The sequence below is a fragment of the Coenobita brevimanus genome, chromosome 34 (genome assembly GCF_032717465.1).
Source record: "Coenobita brevimanus isolate Jiangsu-jjx chromosome 34, ASM3271746v2, whole genome shotgun sequence".
Lineage (NCBI taxonomy): Eukaryota > Metazoa > Arthropoda > Malacostraca > Decapoda > Coenobitidae > Coenobita > Coenobita brevimanus.
The window spans coordinates 1837833-1860742 of NC_136987.1; the positions used below are offsets into that span (position 1 = coordinate 1837833).

Sequence of the window (22910 nt, forward strand, 5' to 3'; positions counted from 1 at the left end):
CCACCCTCTCTACCTAATCTCTTTTTACCTTAATCTCCAACAATCTAGAATCAGATACCCCCTCCCCCCCTGCTCTAATTCTACTCTACACTTGAACTCCATTATATTATGCCTTCTTCTACTACTCCTTACCCTCTATGCCCACCCCCCTCTCTCTTCTACCCTAGCCATGCACGCCTTCATATCAGCCCCTTCTTCTTTTTGTACTCTTCCAGGTTCAGTGAACGCCGTGGTGCCGCTGTGATGGAACTGCCGTTGGTTGCACTGCCCAGGTTTTTCGGACCCAATGGCGCTGAGGCTGGTGGAAAAACAAAAGATATTAATTATATGCCATATTATCTTCACTTTAGTATGAGATGCTGAGAAGCCTACACATACAGGTGGAGCAGCTGTGGCATCCATCTGGGAGTCAAACCTCCTCGCATTTCCCTGTACCTCACCATGGAAAAGACCCTGGTCTGACTCTGGTAAGGCACCTCTACCATAAGAGGATGTTGGATTCCCACACAGTGTACGTACTATACTGTACCTGTAGGTTGGTCCCACAGATAAAGTTGCTTACCTGTGGTTGATGGGTATGCTCAGCCAGACAGACTGAGGTAGCATCAACAACCAGAAGTTTAATCTGGTCCTGACTGTGCTGAGGTTACAGGGATGGAGTACAAGCATTCATTACACACTACAGTCTTTTCACTGTAACCTGGCCTAAAATTGTTGCCCGGAGATGATTTTATTTAATCCAGGAAATTCACTCTTGCTGATGAGTGATTATGAAGTTCCATAGCCCCAGGTTCTGACTGCACGGGAAAACAGTAATGGGAAATTCCACTCCCTAAACCCTTTTAAAACTTGGCCCAGATTTTCACCCCTTTGTAGTTTATGTAATTGAGTGGCAGGAAAAGACATTACTGCAGCTCTACATCCTTTCTACATCACTTCTTTTGTGACTAACATTATACCCAGTATTCAAAATGGAGATGGATTTTTGGGCAAGATAGAACAAAAGACAGTTGTTAGGCAAACACCTCTCAACTCCCTCCCTGCCCCCATAAAGAAGGATGGAGGACTAATATTCTCTCTCCCTGCTTTTTTCTTTTTTTTTATGCAAGGAAGAAAGAACTAAAAGGTCAGACGTCTGTAAAGTTGCTGTTTCAAAGAAAAATGACGAAGAACTGAATTCAAGATCCATTAATTTTGAGATACTAGACAATTCGTGACTGGAGGTCAAAGGTACACTGAAATATAGACTAAGGAAGACAGTTCTAGGTTGAAGGTGCCCTTCTCCTGCAGTTCACCATGATTCTTTTGGGGGACAAAGAGGAAGTTGAGAAATGTCTGCATAGCCAGGCAGTGGAGTTGCTGGTTATATCAGTGTCACCACATAAAGGCATCCCTCTTCAGCACCATAAAAAGGATGAATGTGAGGGATGTTTGTATAACCAGGCAGTGGAGCTGTCCAGCTAACTAAGCACCGCCACACAAAGGCATCCAACACCATGATAACGACGGATGTGAGGGATGTTTGCATAACCAGGCGGTGGAGGTGCCCAGTCATATCAGTGCCACTGCATGAAGGCATCCCTCTCAGCACCACAGCATAGATGACGAAATTCAATTAACCGTACGGTGCGGTTCATTACCTGTTATATCATCACCCACTTAAGCAGTCTACAATGTGGTTATCACAGGGTCAAGTGGCCTTATGACACAAATGATGATTTACCACAACAGTGCACACACTCCAAGGTCACCATCACACCACTACAAAAGTTCAATCACTTATGCCTGACACAGATTTTTTTTCTTTTTACTATACTTCATTCAGTTTAACTTGGAACAAATTTTCATATTTTTGCAGCTTATTCCACATAGGGTACCTTAATGACAGAAAAGGAAATTACTATGATCCTGCAACCTTTCTATGGCACTTCTTCATGACTAACAACATTAAGTGGCAGAATAAGAATACTATGGCCCTGCATCCTTTCCATAGCATTCTTCATGACCGGTCTCACTCATCCCTGAGTGGCATTACATGAGCAATAAACTCCATCCACCCCTTGGATATAAACCTTCACCGGCTCAATCCGATTGGAGCGTCTTAGTTACTCATTAAACCACCAGGTGCCATAATTTAGTTACATGATTACCTCCCAGCACGGTCAATGGTTTCCTGGTGTACAGGAAAGCATTTGGCTTGTCACTCAGTGTAGAGTCACCTATAGGCAGAAGAAAGAGAAATGTGATAATAATGTGAATATTTTTGGCGTATCAGATAGAGCCAGGATTCCGGGAGTTTGAATGGTGAGCGATTGGAATCGTGGCCCATTGGATTTGTCTGGACATTGCTACTCCTCATCCTGCCCTAGGGTGGGAATGGAGGTCTGGATGATGATGATGATCATTCACACATCACATTATTTCACATCCAATTCACTCTCTGTACTCCACATACATTCCTTATGATGCCTAGTGGTTTAGTGGGTAATTAAGATGCTCCAGCTAGATTGAGCCAGTGTAGGTTTATATCCAAGGGGTGGTTGGGTTTTATTGCTCACATTATGCCACTCAAGGATGGGTGAGGCTTGTCACTCTCATCTTAAATGTCAGGACCAACCTGCCTAGCCCTGGGCTCCTGTGCTCCTCATGAGGCAACACAGGATTAGATGATGTACATATGTATGTATAATAATAATAACGATAATCCAACAATTACACCTACCAGGAATTGTGACATCCAAATCAATCTTGACATCAAAATCGTGTGCAGCAAAAAGATCTTCTGCCTGAACTCTCTTGCGTTCCTCATCCTTCTTACGTTCGTCATCTAGCCGCTTCTTATTAGCTTCTTCCTCCTGGAGAGATGGAGAGAATGCCTTCATCATCATCTTAACTGACATTACCACAAACATCACCATTCTTATCAATTATCATTCTGAATTTTCCCATCTTCCCTAAACAAACAACTCCCACAACCTTGTTACATTTAGTTTCCTTACCTTCCTCTTCTTCTCCTCTTCCAGTTTCTTCCTTCTTTCCGCCTCCATCTTCAACAATGCCTCTGACGACTGAATATCCGGTTCCTTGGTTTTGGTCACCATGGTGGGTCGGGTGGATCGACGAGTGAATGGATCATCCACTTTCATACCCTTCTTGGCCTCTATCTCAGCCTGTTAGATAAGGATAAGGGAAAAGAGTTTATATCTGAGGGGTGGCTGGAACACACTGCTCACATGAAGCCACTTAGGACTGATTGCCTTGTGAACACATTGTCTACTTTCAAACCCTTCTTGGGCTCTATCTCAGCCTGTGGGATGGGGATGAGAATTAGATTAACACTCTCAGACTCCTGTACTCCTCAGCAGAATATGATCATTGGCATAATCTGGAATACATTCCTATGGCAGAGTAGTTCCAATCATGAGGGGACTCCTATACTACATGCTACACTTTCAGATCCTTCTTGGCTTCTATCTCTGCCTGTGCCATAAAGGTAAGGCTAAGATTAACTCTCTTAGGCTCACACACTCCACCTCAGATGAATAAAATGATCCAGCACAAGCTGGAACAGAACGACAGTTGTTTTGACAATAAGAAAGGTTATGGTGACAGCCTGTGGGATAAGAACACACAGGTTCAAGTAATCATCATCATCATCTGGACCTCCTTTCCCACCCAAGGGCAGGGTGAGGAGTAGCAATGTCCAGAAAGCACAAACTTGCCCAATCCAAAAAGGTCACACTTCCATTCACTCATCATTCAAGCCCCCGGAATCCTGGCTCCACCGGATACGCCAAAAACATTCACCACATTCTGCAGCTTCACACAGCGTATCCGACTGAGTCAATCTGGACACTGCCATGCTCACAAGGGGTGCCAAAATCCCTGATCACGCACTTCTCACAAATTTCATCCAGTCAGCTCGATCTCAAGTCAGCTCCCTAGCCCCACCGACTTCTAAACCTCTCTTCCTCACACACTTATCCACCATATCTTTCCACTTTCTCCTTGGCCTACCTCGTCTCCTCCCTCCTTCAAATTCACTCAGGTATACCTTTTTTACCACTCTAATGTTATCCATTCTTTCCACATGACTATAACATCTCAGGACACTCTTCGATTCTGGTGTCCACCGACTTCTTCACTCTACACCTTTCACAAATCACATTATTTCGAATCCTATCCACCCTCTGTACTCCACATACATTCCTCAGCAGTCCCATCTCCACTGCTCTTACTCTTGACTTTTCATTTTCATGCCACACCATAGTCTCACACCCATATGTTAGAGTTGGCACTAACACTCCCTCATGTAAGCCTCGTGAAGCTGCAACACTCAAGCCTCTGTTTCTTATCAAGGCCTTCATTGCACCAGCCACTTTTCTTCCTTGTGTCACTCTACTTTCAACTTCTTTTGCACATTTTCCTCTCTTTTCTATCACTGTACCCAAGTATTTGAACTCTCTCACCAATTCCAGTCTCTCTCCATTCACTGTGACATCACATTGGGAGTCACCTTCTCTCTCAATAACCATCACTTTACTCTTCTCTACATTTACTCTCAAGGCACGATGCTCACAGACATCAGCAAAACTCTGCACTAGCCTACTGAGTTCTTGTCTGGTACTTGCAAGCAGTACTTTTTTGTTGATACTCTTGCCACACCACACACCATTTTAGCATTCCTAACTAAGCAATCCCTATATGCATTCCACAGGCTGTCCAGATCCATTTCATTCCAGTTCACTGATTCTAACTCGTCCTCTACTTTGGTCCTGTAATCATCTGCCATTTCTTTGATCCTCAGCTTCTCAACTTTCAGTCTTTCTCCCTGACACATCAAAACTATCACCTGTCTGTTACATTTCAAAGGCCCTCTGGTCTTCAAAATTTCTATTTTTTGTTGCACAGAGGCTGCAAGTTACAATACAGGCACTTCTGACTTGTTGTCATCGCAGCAAGATGAAAAAAGATACAAAAGTGTGTTATTTTCCAAATCATACAAAGGAAGTTTCTAGTACCGTACTCTTTTTAATGAGATTCTTTATTTACCATTCAGTACAAGCCCAAACACTCTGGAAAATTTTCTGACTTATCACCATTGTTCTTGCAACTGCATTCATTGATATATGATATGGAGGCAATGGTATTTGTGTGTTAAGTAAATATACTGTACAGATAAAGAGATATAAACAGATACTCACCAATATAGCCTTCTCTGCCTTTTCAACGTTGTTCTTGCGATTGCGTTCGTTGATGTATGATATGGAGGCAATGGTTTGGGTGCGTCGCTTGTCTAACGAGTTCGCTTTCTCGTCTAGGTCGGCGATTTGCTCATTAATCTTCTCGACCAACTGAAGGAGTAGATGAATGGGTGGCTATTAGGCAATTTATTAATGTTATTATTATCATTACCAATCACTATTATTAATTTCCTTTATCATCACCTTCCAGATTTCTTTTCTCACCCAAGGATGGGGCAAGATACCATCCAGAGAACCGAGAAAAACTTGACAGAGGGAGAACTAAACACAGTCTGCCTAACTATGTAGCCCATACTCATTCACTCACTGTTCAAGTTTCTCTCTCTCTCTCTCATTCACTCACTGTTGAAGTCTCTCTCTCTCTCTCTCTCTCTCTCTCTCTCTCTCAAAAATCTCTTCAGTATGAGAGGCCTTACATAAGCTTAATCATTCTTTCCACTGTGTTGTTGAGTGAAGACGAAGGGGAGCTGCAAGGCTTGGTGGACGAGTTTGGGAAAGTGTGTAAGAAACAGAATCTAAAGGTGAATGTAGGGAAAAGTGAAGTGATGGTCTTTGAGAGAGGTGATGTCAGTGAATGTACAGCGAGGTTGGATGGTGAGGAATTGGAAAATGTGAGTACGTTTAAGTACTTGGGTAGTGTGATGAGTCAGGATGGAGGTTTGGAGGGTGAAGTGCTGGAAAGGGTAGAGCAGGGAAGAAAGGTTGCTGGTTTCTTGAAAGCAGTGATAAGAAACAGGGAAGTGAGCATGGAAGTGAAAAAGTTACTAAATGACAGTATTGTGATACCAACTCTAACGTATGGAAGTGAAGCTTGGACGTTGCTGGAAGAGCACAAGTCAAGAGTGAGAGCAGTGGAAATGAGTTATTTAAGAGGAGCCTGTGGAGTCACAGGGAGAGACAGGCATACAAATGAGGATATAAAGGGGCGTTGTGGTGTGGATGTGGATGTGATATGATGCGTTAGGAGGAATACACTGAGGTGGTTTGGCCATGTGGAGAGGATGGAGGGTGAAAGACTGATGAAGAGAGTGTATGTAATTGAGGTGGAGGGGGGGAGAGAGAAGGGGAGGCCGAGGATGAGATGGAGGGATGGGGTGGAGAGGTATATGAGAGAGGGGGGTGTGAGTTGGGAGCAGGGCAGTGAAATGGTGGGGGACAGGGTGGCGTGGAGGAGATTTGATTGTGGCCACCCCGAACGGGATTGAGGCGTCTGGCAATAGATAGATAGATAGATAGATTCTTCCTACCGCCCTCTCTCCAACTCTGAAAAATGTCCTCAATATAAGAGGCCTCTCTCTCTCTCTCCCCCACTCAAAATAAGTACTGTACAAAAAAATTAAAAAAACTAACACTATCGTCACCCTTCTGTGATGCGATATCCTTCTCCTTCATCAACAGTGTCTTGGCCACGGCAAAATTGGTGGGGTTGTGGTTGAAACGCGCCTTTTCCTCCACGATCTGAAATGAAACATACAGCATCATCATCAAACACTCACAAGTAAATGAGTCTTAAATACATGATGTGAAACGAAATGTTCATCATCATCATCAAACACAGACAAAGCCTCCTACATGATCTGACACAAAATGTATATTATCACCATCATCATCATCATCATTTCCCTCCTCTTTCTCTTCCTGCAGTCCTTCTCCTCCTCCCCATCATTATCAAAAATATACAAACAGAGTCATCTACTGTGGACTAAACTTATGCATGGCCATCACTAAGACTGAAGCGTCCTAACTACTAACCTGAGGCTACCTAAATCAAGTACATTCGAGAGTAGATGACCAGCCTACTTCCCTTAGTGGCACTAGATTACATAGGCTACTTGATTTACACAGCACAGAACAAAATGTTAAGGTATAAATACAGAAAATAAACTGCTATGGAAGAGGTGTTATGAACCCTCCTATACCTAGGCATTTATCACCAACCTTATCAATGTCCAGCAGACCCTCATTGTATGATGAATTGTTTATAAGATGATGAGAAAGTTAGAACTTTTCTCTGAAACATAACAGAATTTTCATGTATAAGATGATTATGATCCCGTACGAAGCCTCCCTGGTTGATACATGATCACTATTTTCATTTGTACAATCACCCTCACACAAGTCTAATAATATGTTTGTTCTAAGATGGTCTTTGCACTTGTCACTATCAGGTATGTTAGTGTCAGTGAAGGAATAACAGTGTGGCAATGGAGTCCAAGCTGCAACTGAGGTGCAGTGATGTGAAATAACAACTAGTTTAAGTGGGTAGGAACTTGTTTTTAGACCCTGTTAGGTGGATGATCCTTGGCCAAAATCATATCTCCACTGAACCCATGCTATAACTGACTCAATATACAATAAATCATTATGAAATGGCTTTTTCAAATGCACCCTCACAGTAAAACAAAGGTGAGTTGTAATAAATTAGCTCCTGTAAGTCCTTCTGTTTGTTTTTGACATATGATTAAGAGTAGATGACCAGGATACTTCCCGTGATGGCATTTCATGAAGAGACTGTATGCATGGCCACCACTCAGACCCAAGCTGCCTAACTACCAGCCCTAATCAACGTCCTCACTGGAGACCTGATAATACAAGACAGCCTACATGTCCTGTTCATAGTTCACTGCATTTAAGGGTAGATGGCTGAGATATTTACAGTGACAGCATTACTGAATACTTACACGGACTGCATTACTGAATATTTAAACAGACAGGATTACTGGATACTTACACAGACAGTATTACCAAATACTTACACAGACAATATGAATGGATACTTACATAGACAGAGTTATTTAAAACTACATGGCCACCACTCTGCCCAGTGCTGCCTAACCATCAACCCTATTCATGTCCTTCTATTTATTTTTCATGTGTTTAAGGGTAGAAGACCAAGCTAACTCTCTTGACAGCATTACTCTATAAGAATCTCTGCATAGCCACCACTCTGACTGGAGCCCCCTAACCACCAACCTTATCAATGTCCTCACTGGAGAACTGATAATACAACAGGTCCTGTATATCCTTCTGTTTGTTCTCGATGTGTGTGCGTGTGGGGAGAGTGGTGCCATGGGCCGCACAGTCCTCCACCCACTTGTTGAACTCTGACTCCTGGAATGGACTGTTGCTTACGAATTCCAGGCGAAAAACCCGTTCATGTACGCCATGTCTGTGAGAGTTGAGAGAAGAGGTTCATATGTACATACATACATACACACACATACACAAAACAACAGCTACAATCCTCTCACACAAAAAATTATAGCAATCCACACACACAGTCTAACTGACACAAAATTATATCAATCCACACACACAGTCTAACTGAAAAGGGACTGTTGCTCACAGACTCTAGGCAAAAGATCTATTTGTATATGCCATGTCTGTGGAAGAGGAAAGAATAGGTCAAAATGCACACATGCACGCACACACATACACTCACTGAGATTCTCCACACGGACTGTTGTTCACAAATTCCTGAAAGAGACACTCAAGTTAGCTCTCTCTCTCTGCTGTACTAGCTTTATTTTTCCATACGTTTATGTGGGGCTATGGAGTTGGATGTGGATGTGATAGGAAGCGTTAGGAGGAATACACTGAGGTGGTGTGGCCATGTGGAGAGGATGGAGGGTGAAAGACTGACGAGGAGAGTGTATGTGAGTGAGGTGGAGGGGGGGAGAGGGAGGAGGAGGCCGAGGATGAGATGGAGGGATGGAGTGGAGAGTTACAGTATATGAGAGAGGGGGGTGTGAGTTTGGAGCAGGGCAGTGAAATGGCTGGGGACAAGGCGACATGGAGGCGATTTGTTTGTAGCCATCCCGAATGGGATTGAGGTGTCTGGCAATATATAGATAGATAGAGTCAGAGTCGGAGTCATCCATCCATCATCCAATCCAACGTTGCCCCATGGGAAGCGTAGAAGCCCGGGGATGGGCAATTTTGTCCTGACATTTAAGATGGTGGGGGGAGGGGGGGAATATGGAGTCGGAGTCAGAGTCCAGTAATATTATCACTGACTCCACAAACCCGCATTTAAGGCAAATGACCAGTTCCCTTACCATGATGGGCATTATGTGAACAAAAGCTCCCAATCCTCCAATGGACTTAAACCCTTACAGGACACATTATAAACTTACTTTAAGCGCAAACCTTTGTTTGTCCTTGTGTTGCCCAACTGGTAAATCTTTGCTGTCTCACACACTGCCATGATTTCTGCAACCTGGAAAAGACATAGGAATGACAGATTTTCTTTATATATACAGGGTGGCCCATACACTGTATAATGCTGCACTTCCACTCCGCTTGTGTGTTCTGGGGACGGCTCAGTATTACCAGTATCTAACCTGTGGAATTTATTCCCTTCATATTCCAATTGGAACACCCACTCCCACACCAGCCAACTCAGCCATCCCCACAACACATCAAATACGTCATGTGAGTTTCCAGTGGAGCACTATTTACTGGCCACCCTGTAAACACCCTGTACAGACAGTACCAATTCTCAAATCCGGTGTTTGGGCCCAAAGGCTTTTGGAAAATGGAATAATCAGAAAAGTTGAAGCATGAAAACTGAGAAAAAACATGTAAAAAAAAAAAAAAAAAAAAAAAAAAAAAACAGCCAACAGTGTGTTGGGGAGAGCATGTGGATATTGCCAGGTGTGAAAGGATTGAACTTGCTGGTGAGTCTCTTGAATGCGTGGAAGAGTTTTGTTATTTGGGAGACATGTTATGTGCTGGAGGTGGGGATGGAGCTGGCTCTGTGGCTAGAGTGAGGAGTGCTTGGAAGAAGTTCAGGGTGCTGTTGCCTCTTCCGACACTGAGAGCGCTCTCCCTCCGTGCTAAGAGATCTTTGTATGCAGCATGTGTTAGCTGTGTAATGCTGTATGGTAGCGAGACCTGGCCAGTAAAGGAAGAGGATATTCGCAGGCTCAAACGTACAGAATTGGCAATGATTAGGTGGATGTGCAGTGCGACCTTGAGTGCAAGGCCTGGGGGGGATAGGTTTACAGTGGAAGAGTTGAGATATAGGAATGGACTGGAATGTATCGTTGCTGTGATGATGAGAGGTAGATTGTGATGGTTTGGGCATGCGGAGAGGATAGGGGATGATAAATGGTTGCAGAAAGTGAGAAGTGTTAATGTTTGGGGTAGGGTAGTGAGAGGCTGACCAAAAAAGACCTGGGACGAGGTAACTGAGTGTGGCCTCAGGGTTAAGGGACTAAATAGGGAAACTGCCAGAGATCGAGCAGCATGGGCAGCCGCCATTAGGTGACCATGGTTGACACATGCAAGCATATTTGTGCCTTCAAAAACTAAAACAAAAACGAATACCACGAACAGTTAATGTAATGAATATGTTATTTGCTGTTATACTTTTCCAAATAAAAGTTATATTCATTCATCGTCTTCATTATCATCACCTTAAATATCATCTGATCATCATACCCACCCTATAGACAGGCCTGCCCTGGTTGGATCCGATGCCTATCCTAACAAAGCAGCCAATGATGGCCTTGGAGAAGATCGGTAAGTGCACGAACCGCTCCATCTTGTGACGAGACAGACGAATTTTTTCCAGATCTTCTCGGCAACTGACAAATTTGGGCTTTGACTCACAGGATCGATGGCTGTCCTTTGACCTGTGGGTGAGAGAGGAAGATATTAGAGAAAGATAGAGAGAGAGAGAGAGAGAGAGAGAGAGAGAGAGAAAGCGACAGGGTGGGAGGGGAAAGGAGAGTCATATTTTTTCTCAAGGTTCTCTCAACTGGATATTACAGAATGAAACAGACAGAAAGACAGATGGATGGACATATAGGTACATGGATGGACTGATAATGTGTGTGTGTGAGAGAGAGAGAGAGAGAGAGAGAGAGAGAGAGAGAGAGAGAGAGAGAGAGTAAAATATAAGTTAAGGGTGACAGTATTAACACTCACACTCATATGACTCACGCTTAGTTTAATAAAATCTGGGGTGGTATTCTCAGGTGGTTAAGAAGCTTACTAACATCTCTTCCTTACTGGTTTAATTCCATGTCTACTCCAATGCTCTATTCTTGTGTGTTATTCATGCAATGTATGTCAATATTAGAAAGATATTAAAAGCATAAAAAAGAATATCAGTGAGTTGTTTGGATAATAAATCACTAACAAAGAGGTGCTAAAGAGCCTCCTTACTCTACAAGAATACAGATCCTGGTGACAGCTGGTACAGACTGCTATGGTTGTCTTGACCATTAGGGTTTATGTGGAAAGTATGAACACTGAGGCTCCTATGACTCTCAGTTGAGTGATTTTTTTTTTTTTTTTTTTTTTTTTTTTTTTTTTAGTTGAAAAAGTGAACTAGAGCTGCAATGACCATGATAGGGTTAATGTTAGAGAAGTTCAAAATAAAATGCATCCATAAAAATCAGAACAGTAAACCATCACTATCATGAACCCAGTTAACCTAAACTTTGGCTAAACAGTAAACTCTCAATGATCCATTGTCACACCATCTGGCACTTATTGCTTTGCTCTATTAAGGCAATATCAGATGAAATTATGCAATATCTGGTGCCGAAACGGGACGCAACCGGCAGTTCTACACAATATCAGGCAGGTGAGGCTCAGACATGGAAGCCAACTGGTGCCCAGGAAAACCCTGCAATGCACCAGCCAATCATAATGCATTGCAGGAACAGCCCACCCGGCGCACCAAGCCTACCGTTGCTCTCTTATTCTCTCCCATGGATTTGAACGGTGAAGACATATCTATGTACTCTGCTCCTGTGACCATGTGGTGGCAAAGCCCTAGTGCTGTGACTTACTCTACAGCCTCCCACGCCTAGCTCATTGTTGTTGCAAAGCTTGTAGCCTCTTAGTGCTTTGTGTCTTTGTGCAATATTGCAATTCTGAAATTATTGTACACTTAATTACTGCCACTATTTTGCATTAGTTTAAGTGCACTGTACACTACTGTACTGCAAGGTGTACAACTCTACCCTCCACTGAAGTCAACACTAGGTGAGTACATAGCACACTATGTAGGCTACTGTATTACTGTACTATCAATGCTGTATTGTATTTTATGTTTTATTTTCACCGTTTACTCATGGGAAATTTTTAAGACAGAAAGTCGAGACGGAGAGGAGCACATTATCCAGCTCGATGCCATATGTTGAGCCAATTGGGGGGTACTATGCAATATCCAGCATTCTGCAATAACTGGCATGGGGGATGGCTGAATTATGCCAGATACTTGAGGAGCTTCAACTTCTGAGCCAATCAAACAGCTTTCTTACATGTCAAACAAAAAATAAAGAGCATTGTTTGGTGTTCTTCCTGTTATGCTGTTTATTAATGACTGCAAATATTTAACACTGTATTTATATATACAGTATCATGACACAGTACAACACCACACAAAACTGGTATGTACACCCTATAAAAAAAGAATCGGGACCCTTACTGCACGATACAATATGCCACACCGCACGAAGGAATTTGAAGCCTCAACTGAGTTCTGGTGCGTATCAGTGGTCATTGCGAGACGCATCAGCTCGTGGGGTCCCGATTCTTTTTTTATAGGGTGTACCTATAAACACATACAAGTCTGTTAGGTATCCACTGAACAATATTAATTGTAAATTGAACCTGGGGTCATTACAGTCCCCCCACTGAACACTGGCTACATTGGGAACCCTTCCCCCCAATTAGTTTGATCACTTGAGGGCTTACTGTATTAACACTTGCAGCTGAAGAAGACTGTCTGGAGTTACTTGCAACAGAATGCTAGTGTTGTCCTGACTATAAGGCAATTACAGTAATACAATGCACTCACAGTTGATGAGGACTGCCTGGTGTTAGTCAGAGCAGATTGCTAAGAGTTGTCCTGATCATGAAGCAGTTAACAGAATGCATTCTCAGCTGAAGAAAACTGCCTGAGGTTAGTTGCAACTGAATGCTTGAGTTGTCCTGACCATGAGACTGTTAAGAGGGTCCAGCAACTGCATATCAGATACAACACATGCTCACACCACCACCACTGATCTGTCACCTGTCAACTTTCTTTTTAGCTTCGCTGTCACTCTCGCCTGAATCGCTAAACGGAGAGTCGGAGGAAGAAGAGGGAGCAGGAGAGGAAGAGGAGGATGAAGAGGAAGAGGAGGAAGGTAAGATCTTTGGTTCATTCTTCTTGGAGGAAACTTTCGGCTCATTCTTCTTGACGACTGTTTCTTTCCTGGTGGGTTTTGCTGAGGACAGTGACCCTCTGACTGCCTTAGCTGACATCTCCGATTTTTTCTGTTGCCTGGGTGGAATGCAGTTGCTCATCATCATCAACATCACCATCATCAACACCACCACCACCATCATTACTGTCATTTTCATTATCATCACTGTCACCACTGCCATCACCATAGTCATTACTCTCATGATCTTCATATTATAATCACCCTGTCCTCTTTCTACCACTTAAGGATGGGGTGAAGTTGTAAAGACTACAAGAGAGTTAACTGGTACCAGTATTAACACTCTCAGCTGAATACAATCATCTGGCATTAGCTGGAATAGAATATAGCTCTAATGGACCCGAGGAATAGAATATAGCTGTACTGTACTAGGGTTGTCCTCTCTGGAATGAAACTAATCATGCATTATGGTGCTGGAGAGGTATGCCTTCATGCAGTGGCACCAAATTAACTGGTAGGTCCACACCCCAGTTAAGCAAACATCCTTTAACTCCCTCCTTATCCCTTGAAAGGGGTATGGTGGAGCACAGGGGAAGGGCAGTTTCAGCCACCAGTCTTTCAGCTTTATGTTCAAATAAGCCTACGGTTACTTCTACTAATACTACTATTATTATCAAACGGAATAAAACAGACTTAAGATAAATGCTGATAGTCTGTTGTTTTTTTAACACATACGAAAGGGATGGAAATCCTAATGCCACAGTTTATAACTTCTGGGTTGATCTTCTGCCTATGGGTGATTTTACACTCCCTCTTGTCTTTCTTTCCTTCATTCTTTCCTCTTCCTTCTGCCTATGGGTGGCTCTACACTAAGTGACAAGCCAAATGGATTTCTGTACACCAGGAAACCATTTACTATCCTGGGTGGTAACCATATAACCAAATTATGGCACCTGCTGGTTTAGTTTGTAACTGAGGTGCTCCAATCGGATTGAGCCTGTGTAGGTTTATATCCAAGGAGTGGTTGGGGTTATTGCCCAGGGAATGCCACTCAGGGATGCGTGAGGCTAGTGACTCTCATCTTAAATGTCAAGACCAACTTGCCTAGCCCCGAGATCCTATGCTCCTTATAGGGCGACATAGAATTGGATTATGGATGGATGGCAGATGACCAGCCTACTGCCCTTAATGGGAAATCATAGTCAAACTAGAGGGGCATTCAGTGGAGCACATCTCTCCAACAAGGACAAAGTAATTGAGGCACACGCTGTAGTAAGGGCACAAGCGCCATTTTTTTAAAAACAAGGAAAACGTATTTAAAGTTTTGAAACAGGAAGATCTTCCAAACCAACCATACGAATTCAATCTACTCTGCACCAATTTAAAGAAAATTTTCCCTCCATCATGTATCCCAAAATTATTTCATTATTATGCTTTATGCCTTTGCTGCAGGATAAAACGTCAGGTAATGTGGCTCTGATAATTTGCAAAATCATATCTCTCTTACTGCTGAAATCATTTTTTTTCCATCTCCTACCCATTGACATTACAACACATCAGAATAGATGTTATAATAATGCCATACTAGTACCATACATATAATAATCATTCATATAATAATGGTAAATAATAACAGAAAAACATCTTTCAACAATGCTCAGAATAATATCGCAATGTCATAATAATAAAAAGATTAGAATAGACACAATAGGGTGGCAGGCATGCATAAAAAAGGAAAAGAGAGTAAGAGAGAGAGAGAGAGAGAGAGAGAGAGAGAGAGAGAGAGAGAGACTGAAGATCAGAAGGAAGGGGAGTATAACACTAATGCAGTGCTCACAAACCCTGCCGACTGTTCTCCGCTTCCTAGTCACTTTATTGAAACAACCATCAGCACATGGAGGTCCTATCTTTCATGCTTCCACCAGTTTCTTAGTCATACGGCTGGCATAAGCCTTACCTTCATTATGAAGTTTTTTCACCACACTGGCTTTCCACGTGTCTGGCTTTGGTTAGCGTTTACGGCCACGGGAAGGTCCCAGCTCAATACACTCACTATTCTTACTAACACCAGACTCATTTGCACTAATAACAGCCTCCTGGTGCTCACTGTTATCATTCTTATCTCCCATGGCTACCACAGTACAACACAACGGAAACACTCGCAAAATCAACAAAAATAATGAAGCATTCAAAGTGTTCTGCTATAAAAAGGTGCAGGGAAGAGACTGGTGTTTTGATTGCAATTATACTGGATGGTGGCATCAGTTACCCAATAACAATGCTAGCTCAGTCAAAAAGAATTTTCATTGGCTGCTGAGATTCACCAGCGTGGTGCATGTGAGAGACGTGAGTGTGAGAAGGAAGCACGGCTGCCCACACACACCAAAGTACTCCTGGTTTAAAGGGAACGTGGTGCTTGTGCCCTCACTCTGGCATGTTCTGGCAGAGCTGTAGTAGGGTGTATACAGCTGAAAAATCGTGGATGTTTCAGGGCTCACTAATAATCAGAAGGGCAGACACGACCTACTGTTGGATAGAGGAAACCCTGAGAAAAAATGCAGTACTGGCAACTCGGATTTGGGTGCGGTGGCGCTTGTGCCCTTACTATTGCGTACGCCTCAATTTTCAAATCACTCTTCATTATGGGTTTGGTTTTCTCATCATTGATTAGGGTTCTGCAAAAAGTGTTTTCCGGGTCCAGAATCTGTAATACGGCTCACATCGGTCCCAAAAGTTAATCAATTGTTCCTTGGGACATGGGCTGTCTATCCACCAAATTTGGTTCAAATCTCTCTTTTTAGATTTAGAGTAATCCTGCCAACAAACAAACAAACAGGGGAGAAAAATACTCTCCTTGTTGGAAAGAGAAACGTCCAGTCACCTCTTGGGAAAGGAACCTGTGTATGGCCATCCTTCCAACCAGGATATTCTAACCATTAACCTTATTCATTAAGCTACCATATTCCAGTACATATAAGGATACATATCCAGCCTACTTCCTATGAGAATATTACATCATTATCAGCCTCTTTTCCCATCTATGGATGGGGTAAGGTAGGGTTCAGAGAAAAAGAAAAACCTTGATAGAATGAGAGTCACCTCCTAGGGAGGGAACCTCTGCATGGCTGTCCCTCTGACTGGGGAACTCTACCACCAAACCACTACAAGACATTAAACCACAAAGTCTCACCTGCCTGAATCACTGTCACTGTCTGACGATGAAGAAGATGATGATGATGATGAACGTCTCTTAGTGGATTTGTCAGATTTCTCAGACTTTTCACTCTCTGAACCGCTGTCATCCGAACTGAATACTTCTGAGGCCTGAAAAGGAAAAGTATTAACACTGAGGTTCCTATAACTCACTATCAGTATTAACACTCAGACTCCTATGAATCACTTTCAACTGAATAAACTACTGTGGCATTAGCTGGAATAGAATACTGGGGTTGTCCTAACCAAAAAATGACTAACGGTAATAGTGCTAAAACTGTCCGTAAGTTTCTCACGTCATCCTCCTCCTCATGAATCAGTTTCAGCTGAATAAACTAGTGTGGCATTAGCTGGAATAATATACTGGAGTTGTCCTAACCACAAAATGACTTATGGTAATACTGTAGTACTAAAACTCTCCGTAAGTTTCTCACGTGTCATCCTCCTCCTCCTCACCATCATCCAGACCTCCTTTCCCACCCCACGGCAGGAGAGCGGTAGCAACATCCAGACAGCCGAAGTTTGCCCAATTCAAGGGGCCATGCTTCCATTCACTCATCATCCAAGCCCACAGAATCATGGCTCCATCACATAAGCCCCCCAGATTTCACCACATTCTGTAGCTTCACATGACTACTTAGTTATATGCTTTTCCCAGACCAATGAAGCACCTTATGGTCCTTCTCACAAGCCTCCACTGTCAGTCTCACTGCAAATATTTGATCCACACATCCTCTGCCACTCCTAATGCCACCCAGTTCATCACTCACTAGGACTTCTGATAGCTCTCTTACTTTCTCCATAACAATTCTTCCATATACCTTCCCAACCACACTCAATAAACTTATACCACAATAATTCTTGCATTCACTTAGCTCACCCTTATTTTTGTACAGGGGTACAAGCACAACCTTCTTCCATTCTACTGGCAGTTTTACTCATCCATGCCTTCTTACATATCTCCAACAAGCACTTCATTCCGCTCTCTCCACTACACGTAATCATCTCTGCATACACCTCATCAACACCAGCTGCTTTCCCATTTTTCAGTCGTTTCACAGTGCTCTTCACTTCTGCCAGTGTCACATTCCCTGGCACTGCATTCCTTCTCTGCACACCCCCAAAACCAAGCATGTTTACAGATGCTTTGGTATCTCTATTCCCATTCATCGGACTTTCAAAATATTCTTTCCATCTGGTTCTTACTTCATCCCCATAGGTTAGTAATCTACCACTTACATCCTTCACACATTCACACTTCCTTCCACTGTCACATGATCAAATTATTCCCTGGGATTGAATTCAGGTCATTTCAAACTGCCAATTACTTGCCTATAGTAAACCTTTTGTCACCACCTGCCACCCACCTTTACTGTAAACCTTTTGTCACCACCTGCCACTCACCTTTACTGTAAACCTTTTGTCACCACCTGCCACCCACCTTTAGCTTCTGTTTAGATTTGTTTTCCTCTGCATTGGAGTCTGAGTCTGCTGATCTCTCTCTCTCCTCCTTCTTTCTCCTCTTCTCTTCCTCCGCCTTTTCTTTCTTCTGTCTCTCCTCTTCGGCTGTAAGGGAAAAATGTACATCATCATCATCATCATCAACAACACACTCCCTCCACTTTCACAACACAAACTGACAATCATTCAACATAACATCAACAAAAGATCTCTCTTCTCTCTCCTTTTTTCTCTGAAATCTTCTCTCTCTCTCTCTCTCTCTCTCATGCTCACCTTTCTGGAATTTGTTTTCTCTCTTTGCCTTCAGAGCGGCAAACTTGTCATTTCGGCCGGCACGTTCCTCCAGGGTCTTTTTCCGGTCTGTCAAAATCGGCTGCTGTTTCTTCTCCTGGAAAATAAACAAATAAATAAATGCGACCAGTGTGTTTTTGTAACAACAGAAAAACATACAGCAGACCCACTGTTTATGCAGCTTAATTTAGGGGGTAAAAACTGTTTGGTCACTACCACAGGCTGATGGAAAATTTGAGGTTTGATGATGAAGTCTCATTCTTCAACTTTCTCCGCATGCCACCAGAGATGTTTCATGAACTTCTGACCACATTAACACCCGAGGTGTCTAAGCAGGACACTAAATACAGAAAAGCACTGGAGCCTGGTCTCAAACTTGCCATCACCCTTCGCTATTTGTCAACGGGCGACAAGTATCCCACGCTGCAGTATGACCTCTGAGTGGCCCGTAACACCATCAGCACCTTCATCCCAGAAGTTTGCCAGGCCAATGTTGAAGAATACAAGCATGAGCTGATTGTCTCTCCAACCACCCCCGTGGTGCGCTTTTCAAGAGGTGAGGCCAACTGAGTGAATGAGGAGGTGGAAGGGAGTTAAAGTAGGTGGAATGGATGACAAAGGAGAGAGAGAAAAGAGAGATAGTTAATGAACAAATAAGTCATCACCCACCTTCGGCTTGTCCCCTTCTTTCTCCTTACGTTTCTTCTGCTCCTTCTTCTTGGCCAGTTTCAGTTTCTTTTCAATCTCAAAACGCGTTCTGAGTACCTCCCGCTTCTCAATCCGATTGTAGATCTCCTGCTCCCTTTCTTTCTCGGTCATCTGCTCCAGCCTAGCGCGGTCTTCATCATCCCCAATCATGTTTTCGTCGAATCCATCATCAAATTCTGCATCCAAGTCAACTTCGGAATTGCTACTGCCTGAGTCCGAGACCTCCCCTGATGGAAAATTATTATTACCAGTATTATCACTATTGTATTTACTTTAACTTAGGGTGAGAAAAGAGATATGTACTGGCAATGTTGATCATGACTGTAATTAATTAGATATCAGTATTATTTGTGGGCTCCAATGTACAGAGATAAGAATGATAAGATGGATGTGCAGTGGGGTTCTTGAATGACAGGTCTGGGGGGAAGGGGGGTTAGGATTGCGAATGAAAAGTTGAGAGGAAGGATGGGGCAAGAATATATTAATGATGTGATGAGAACAGTTAAACTGAGATTGTTTGCGCATGGGGAGAAGACAGAGGATGACAAGTGAGTGAAGAGGGTCAGAAGTATGAACACTGAGAGGTAGCAATGCGAGAGGTAAACCGATGGACTTGGGATGAGGTCATACATCATGACCTCAGGGAACTGAGAAGCCATTAGAGATCAAGCAGCGTGAACAACTGCCATTAAGTGATCAAAGCTGATGCATGCAAGAAGATCAACCTTTAAAAACCAAATGAAACATGAAAAGAGAACACTGCAATATACAAACCACCCTTTTCAACACCCACCTTCCTCTGGCTCAGACACACTGCCGCCTTCATCTCCGCTGTGCTCAGAGTCACTGTCCTGCGCAACAACTGCCCGCTTGTTTTTTGTTTTACCTGCTGTTTTGGTCTGAAACAAGCAGAAAGATAGTTACAGAGATTGACACAAAGATAGCGATTTCTTCTTCCTCCTGGAAGAGAGAGAAAAAAAGGAAAAGAATGAGAGATCACTACAAAGATGATGATATTGCTTATATTAGTCATCCAATAAGCTGGTTCAGACAACTTAAATGCATGCCCTCTTAACTGACTGGTGCTTCTCAGGAAGAATTTGGAGTAGGGGATGTGAACAAATAGCTAGCTGGCAATTTCATTAATGGTATAGGTCCACTTATAGATCAGGTCTTTCCACATACTTAATACAGATAGGAAGAGAGACAAAATTTGGTAAATACAAACCAGTTTCTTCTTCCTTCCCTTTGGAGCATCCCAATCGGAGTCAGAATCGCTGGTCTCGGAATCACTGTCAGATGCAACCTTCCTTTGAGGAGCAGACGGCGACTTCTGCTTGGGGGAGGAGCCTGCGGAGGATTCACTGCCAGACCGCTTCTTTTTTTTCTTTGCCAGGGCCAGTAATTCCTGTCACAGGTAAGGTTAACCATCATCTGTAACACTTCACTCTCATGCAGATATTTTGGTAATAACAATAAAAAAAAATAATAAATAATAATTTAATAACAAATGTTTATCAACACCATTTTAAACGTGCATATTTTCATCACTACTACTACTACTAATCATCATCATCCAATCCTGTGTTGCCCCATGAGGAGTGCAGGAGCCCTGGGCTAGGCAAGTTGGTCCAGACATTCAAGAAGATAGTGATTAGCATCACGCATCCCTGAGTGGTACTAAATAAGCAATAAACCCCAACCACCCCTTGGATAGAAACCTGCACTGGCTCAATCTGACCACAATGCCCGAATTACCCAATAAACCACAAGGCACCATAATTTGGTTATATGGTTACCACCCAGAGTAGTAAATGGTTTCCTGATGTACAGCCTACACTGGAAAATACAAATTCGTACCTGAGCCACTGCCACCATCACCATCACTATTTGAGTCAATGAGAGCCTTTGTATTCCATTTATTCATGGTACAGACAGCATTAAAAGTCCTATCTCCTGGTCTTTTCTCCACGAACTTTGAAAATTATTGTACTTTTATAAATCCACAGCAGAGCATACTGATGACAATGATCTGTGGCCAAAAAGTTAACTATCACCTGGTTCTCATTACCCATAGTAATTTTAGAAATCCATAAAGAGAAATGATGGGGATGACAATGGGACTTCTGATATCAACTGTACATATGGTACAACCAATCTACTATTGTATCCAGCATGGACATTCAGCCTACTGCAGTTATCCTCTTGTTGTATGTTCTTATGTTAACATCCAGAAGACTTGATTATGAAAATTTTTGGAATTACACCCAACTAAGTATTTTTACTTTTACATGCACATGTTGTAAATACTTTTTTGATGTATTTAGTAAATATGAAGGTGAAAGGAGATTCTCCAACTCTTATTTTCATTAAAATGAACTAATCTTAGTAATTCCTTACCAAAATGGCACAGCCTTTCAAAATTTTCTACAGAAAAGAGTCTTCCAAACATTACTTATTATTTCTTCCTGGATTACCATAGCTACTAGGCATTTTTATAAACTTATCTCTGAAAGCTGTATATGAGGATTTAGAATGCATCATGAATATTCCACCCATGTCTGCCAGTAGCTGGCCATATTTAAGATTTCTAATGCAATACACCCCCCAGGTAGTGCAATATATTTTTCTGGCAGTTTTTGATGCAATTCAAATGTTTCTGACCTTCATTTTTGTCGGAAATGCCCCTCACCAAATACAATAAAACTAACCAAACCAAACCAAACATACCTATCACAGGGGAGTAATAATCAATTTCCAAATAAGGTAATGGGGGTTATTTGTGATCCTTAGGGACTGTACTATACGATAATGGTGCTAAAATTCCAAAACTGCATACTGTCCACCTGTAAAATAATACCGAAACGATAATAGAACCCCCAAATCCAGACGATCATATAGGCCCATCATAGGTTCCATGGTTGCAAATATTTCAGTCTATCTCTGAGCCACTGCCACCTTCATCATTGCTATCTGAACTGATGAGAGCCTTTGGCTTTCTCTTACTCAAGGCTAATTGGATCTAACAACATAAATCACAAAAATTAAGATGATTTAAGGCTATAATACCAGGGATACTAAACTGCCATCGATGCAAAAAACTTACCGAGTCCATATCTGAGCCACTGCCGCCTTCATCATCGCTCTCAGAGTCGATGAGAGCCTTCACCTTTCGTTTATTCATACTGAATCGGTTTCAGCTAGTCTACACAAACCGTAGGACTAAAATGAAGTAAATACGCCGCTGCCAGACACACTCGCACTTTGGAACAACAACAAATACTCAGTGTTGCTAACGCCTAATTATAGCTGAATTTGCCCTTTAAAAACCGCTAGAATACTTGCTAAGGGCAAAGGACCACCAAATCCCGCAAGAAAAAGCGCTATGATATACAGAATTTCCGTAATATATAATGCAAAAATCTACATAATAATAATAATAATAATAGATTTTATGCCAGTACGCGTTGAAATATTATTCCTGATATTTAGCGTAAATAATAATGAAGTTGGAAACTCTGCAAACATCAACATTGTGTGGACTGGTCTATTGGTTCCTCTTCACAATAATTATATTCAAATGATATTGATGTTATAACAGCTCTCGGTTATTGATGGTAAATTTGATAAGTGTATTTTTACGTAGCAAGTATCAAGAGATATGTCTGTATACCTCAACAATACATTTTCATCTGATTATACAAAGCTCGAAAAAAGTATCTGCTGTATTTTAAAGCGTGAAAGGAGTATAGCAAATTTATTTCAGTTCAAAGTGGACGGCTTCCAACAACCATTTTTTTTTTTT

The 22910-nt window shown here is 42.4% G+C and overlaps 1 protein-coding gene across 1 annotated transcript; it reads right to left on the reverse strand.

Annotated features, from left to right (window-relative positions):
• Window positions 1-172: 172 nt before the first annotated feature.
• Rtf1 (RNA polymerase-associated protein Rtf1) lies at window positions 173-22351 on the reverse strand. The gene is made up of 15 exons (XM_080269564.1): window positions 22212-22351; window positions 20334-20513; window positions 19899-20004; window positions 19067-19332; window positions 18380-18494; window positions 18087-18211; window positions 16623-16756; window positions 10714-10903; window positions 9401-9483; window positions 8238-8433; window positions 6615-6722; window positions 5205-5354; window positions 3000-3170; window positions 2723-2855; window positions 173-298 (listed from the first exon to the last, which is right to left on the reverse strand). Exons 1-15 carry the CDS (start codon window positions 22287-22289, stop codon window positions 180-182), a joined length of 2154 nt encoding a protein of 717 aa, XP_080125690.1. The 5' UTR covers window positions 22290-22351; the 3' UTR covers window positions 173-179.
• Between the last annotated feature and the right edge of the window lie 559 nt (window positions 22352-22910).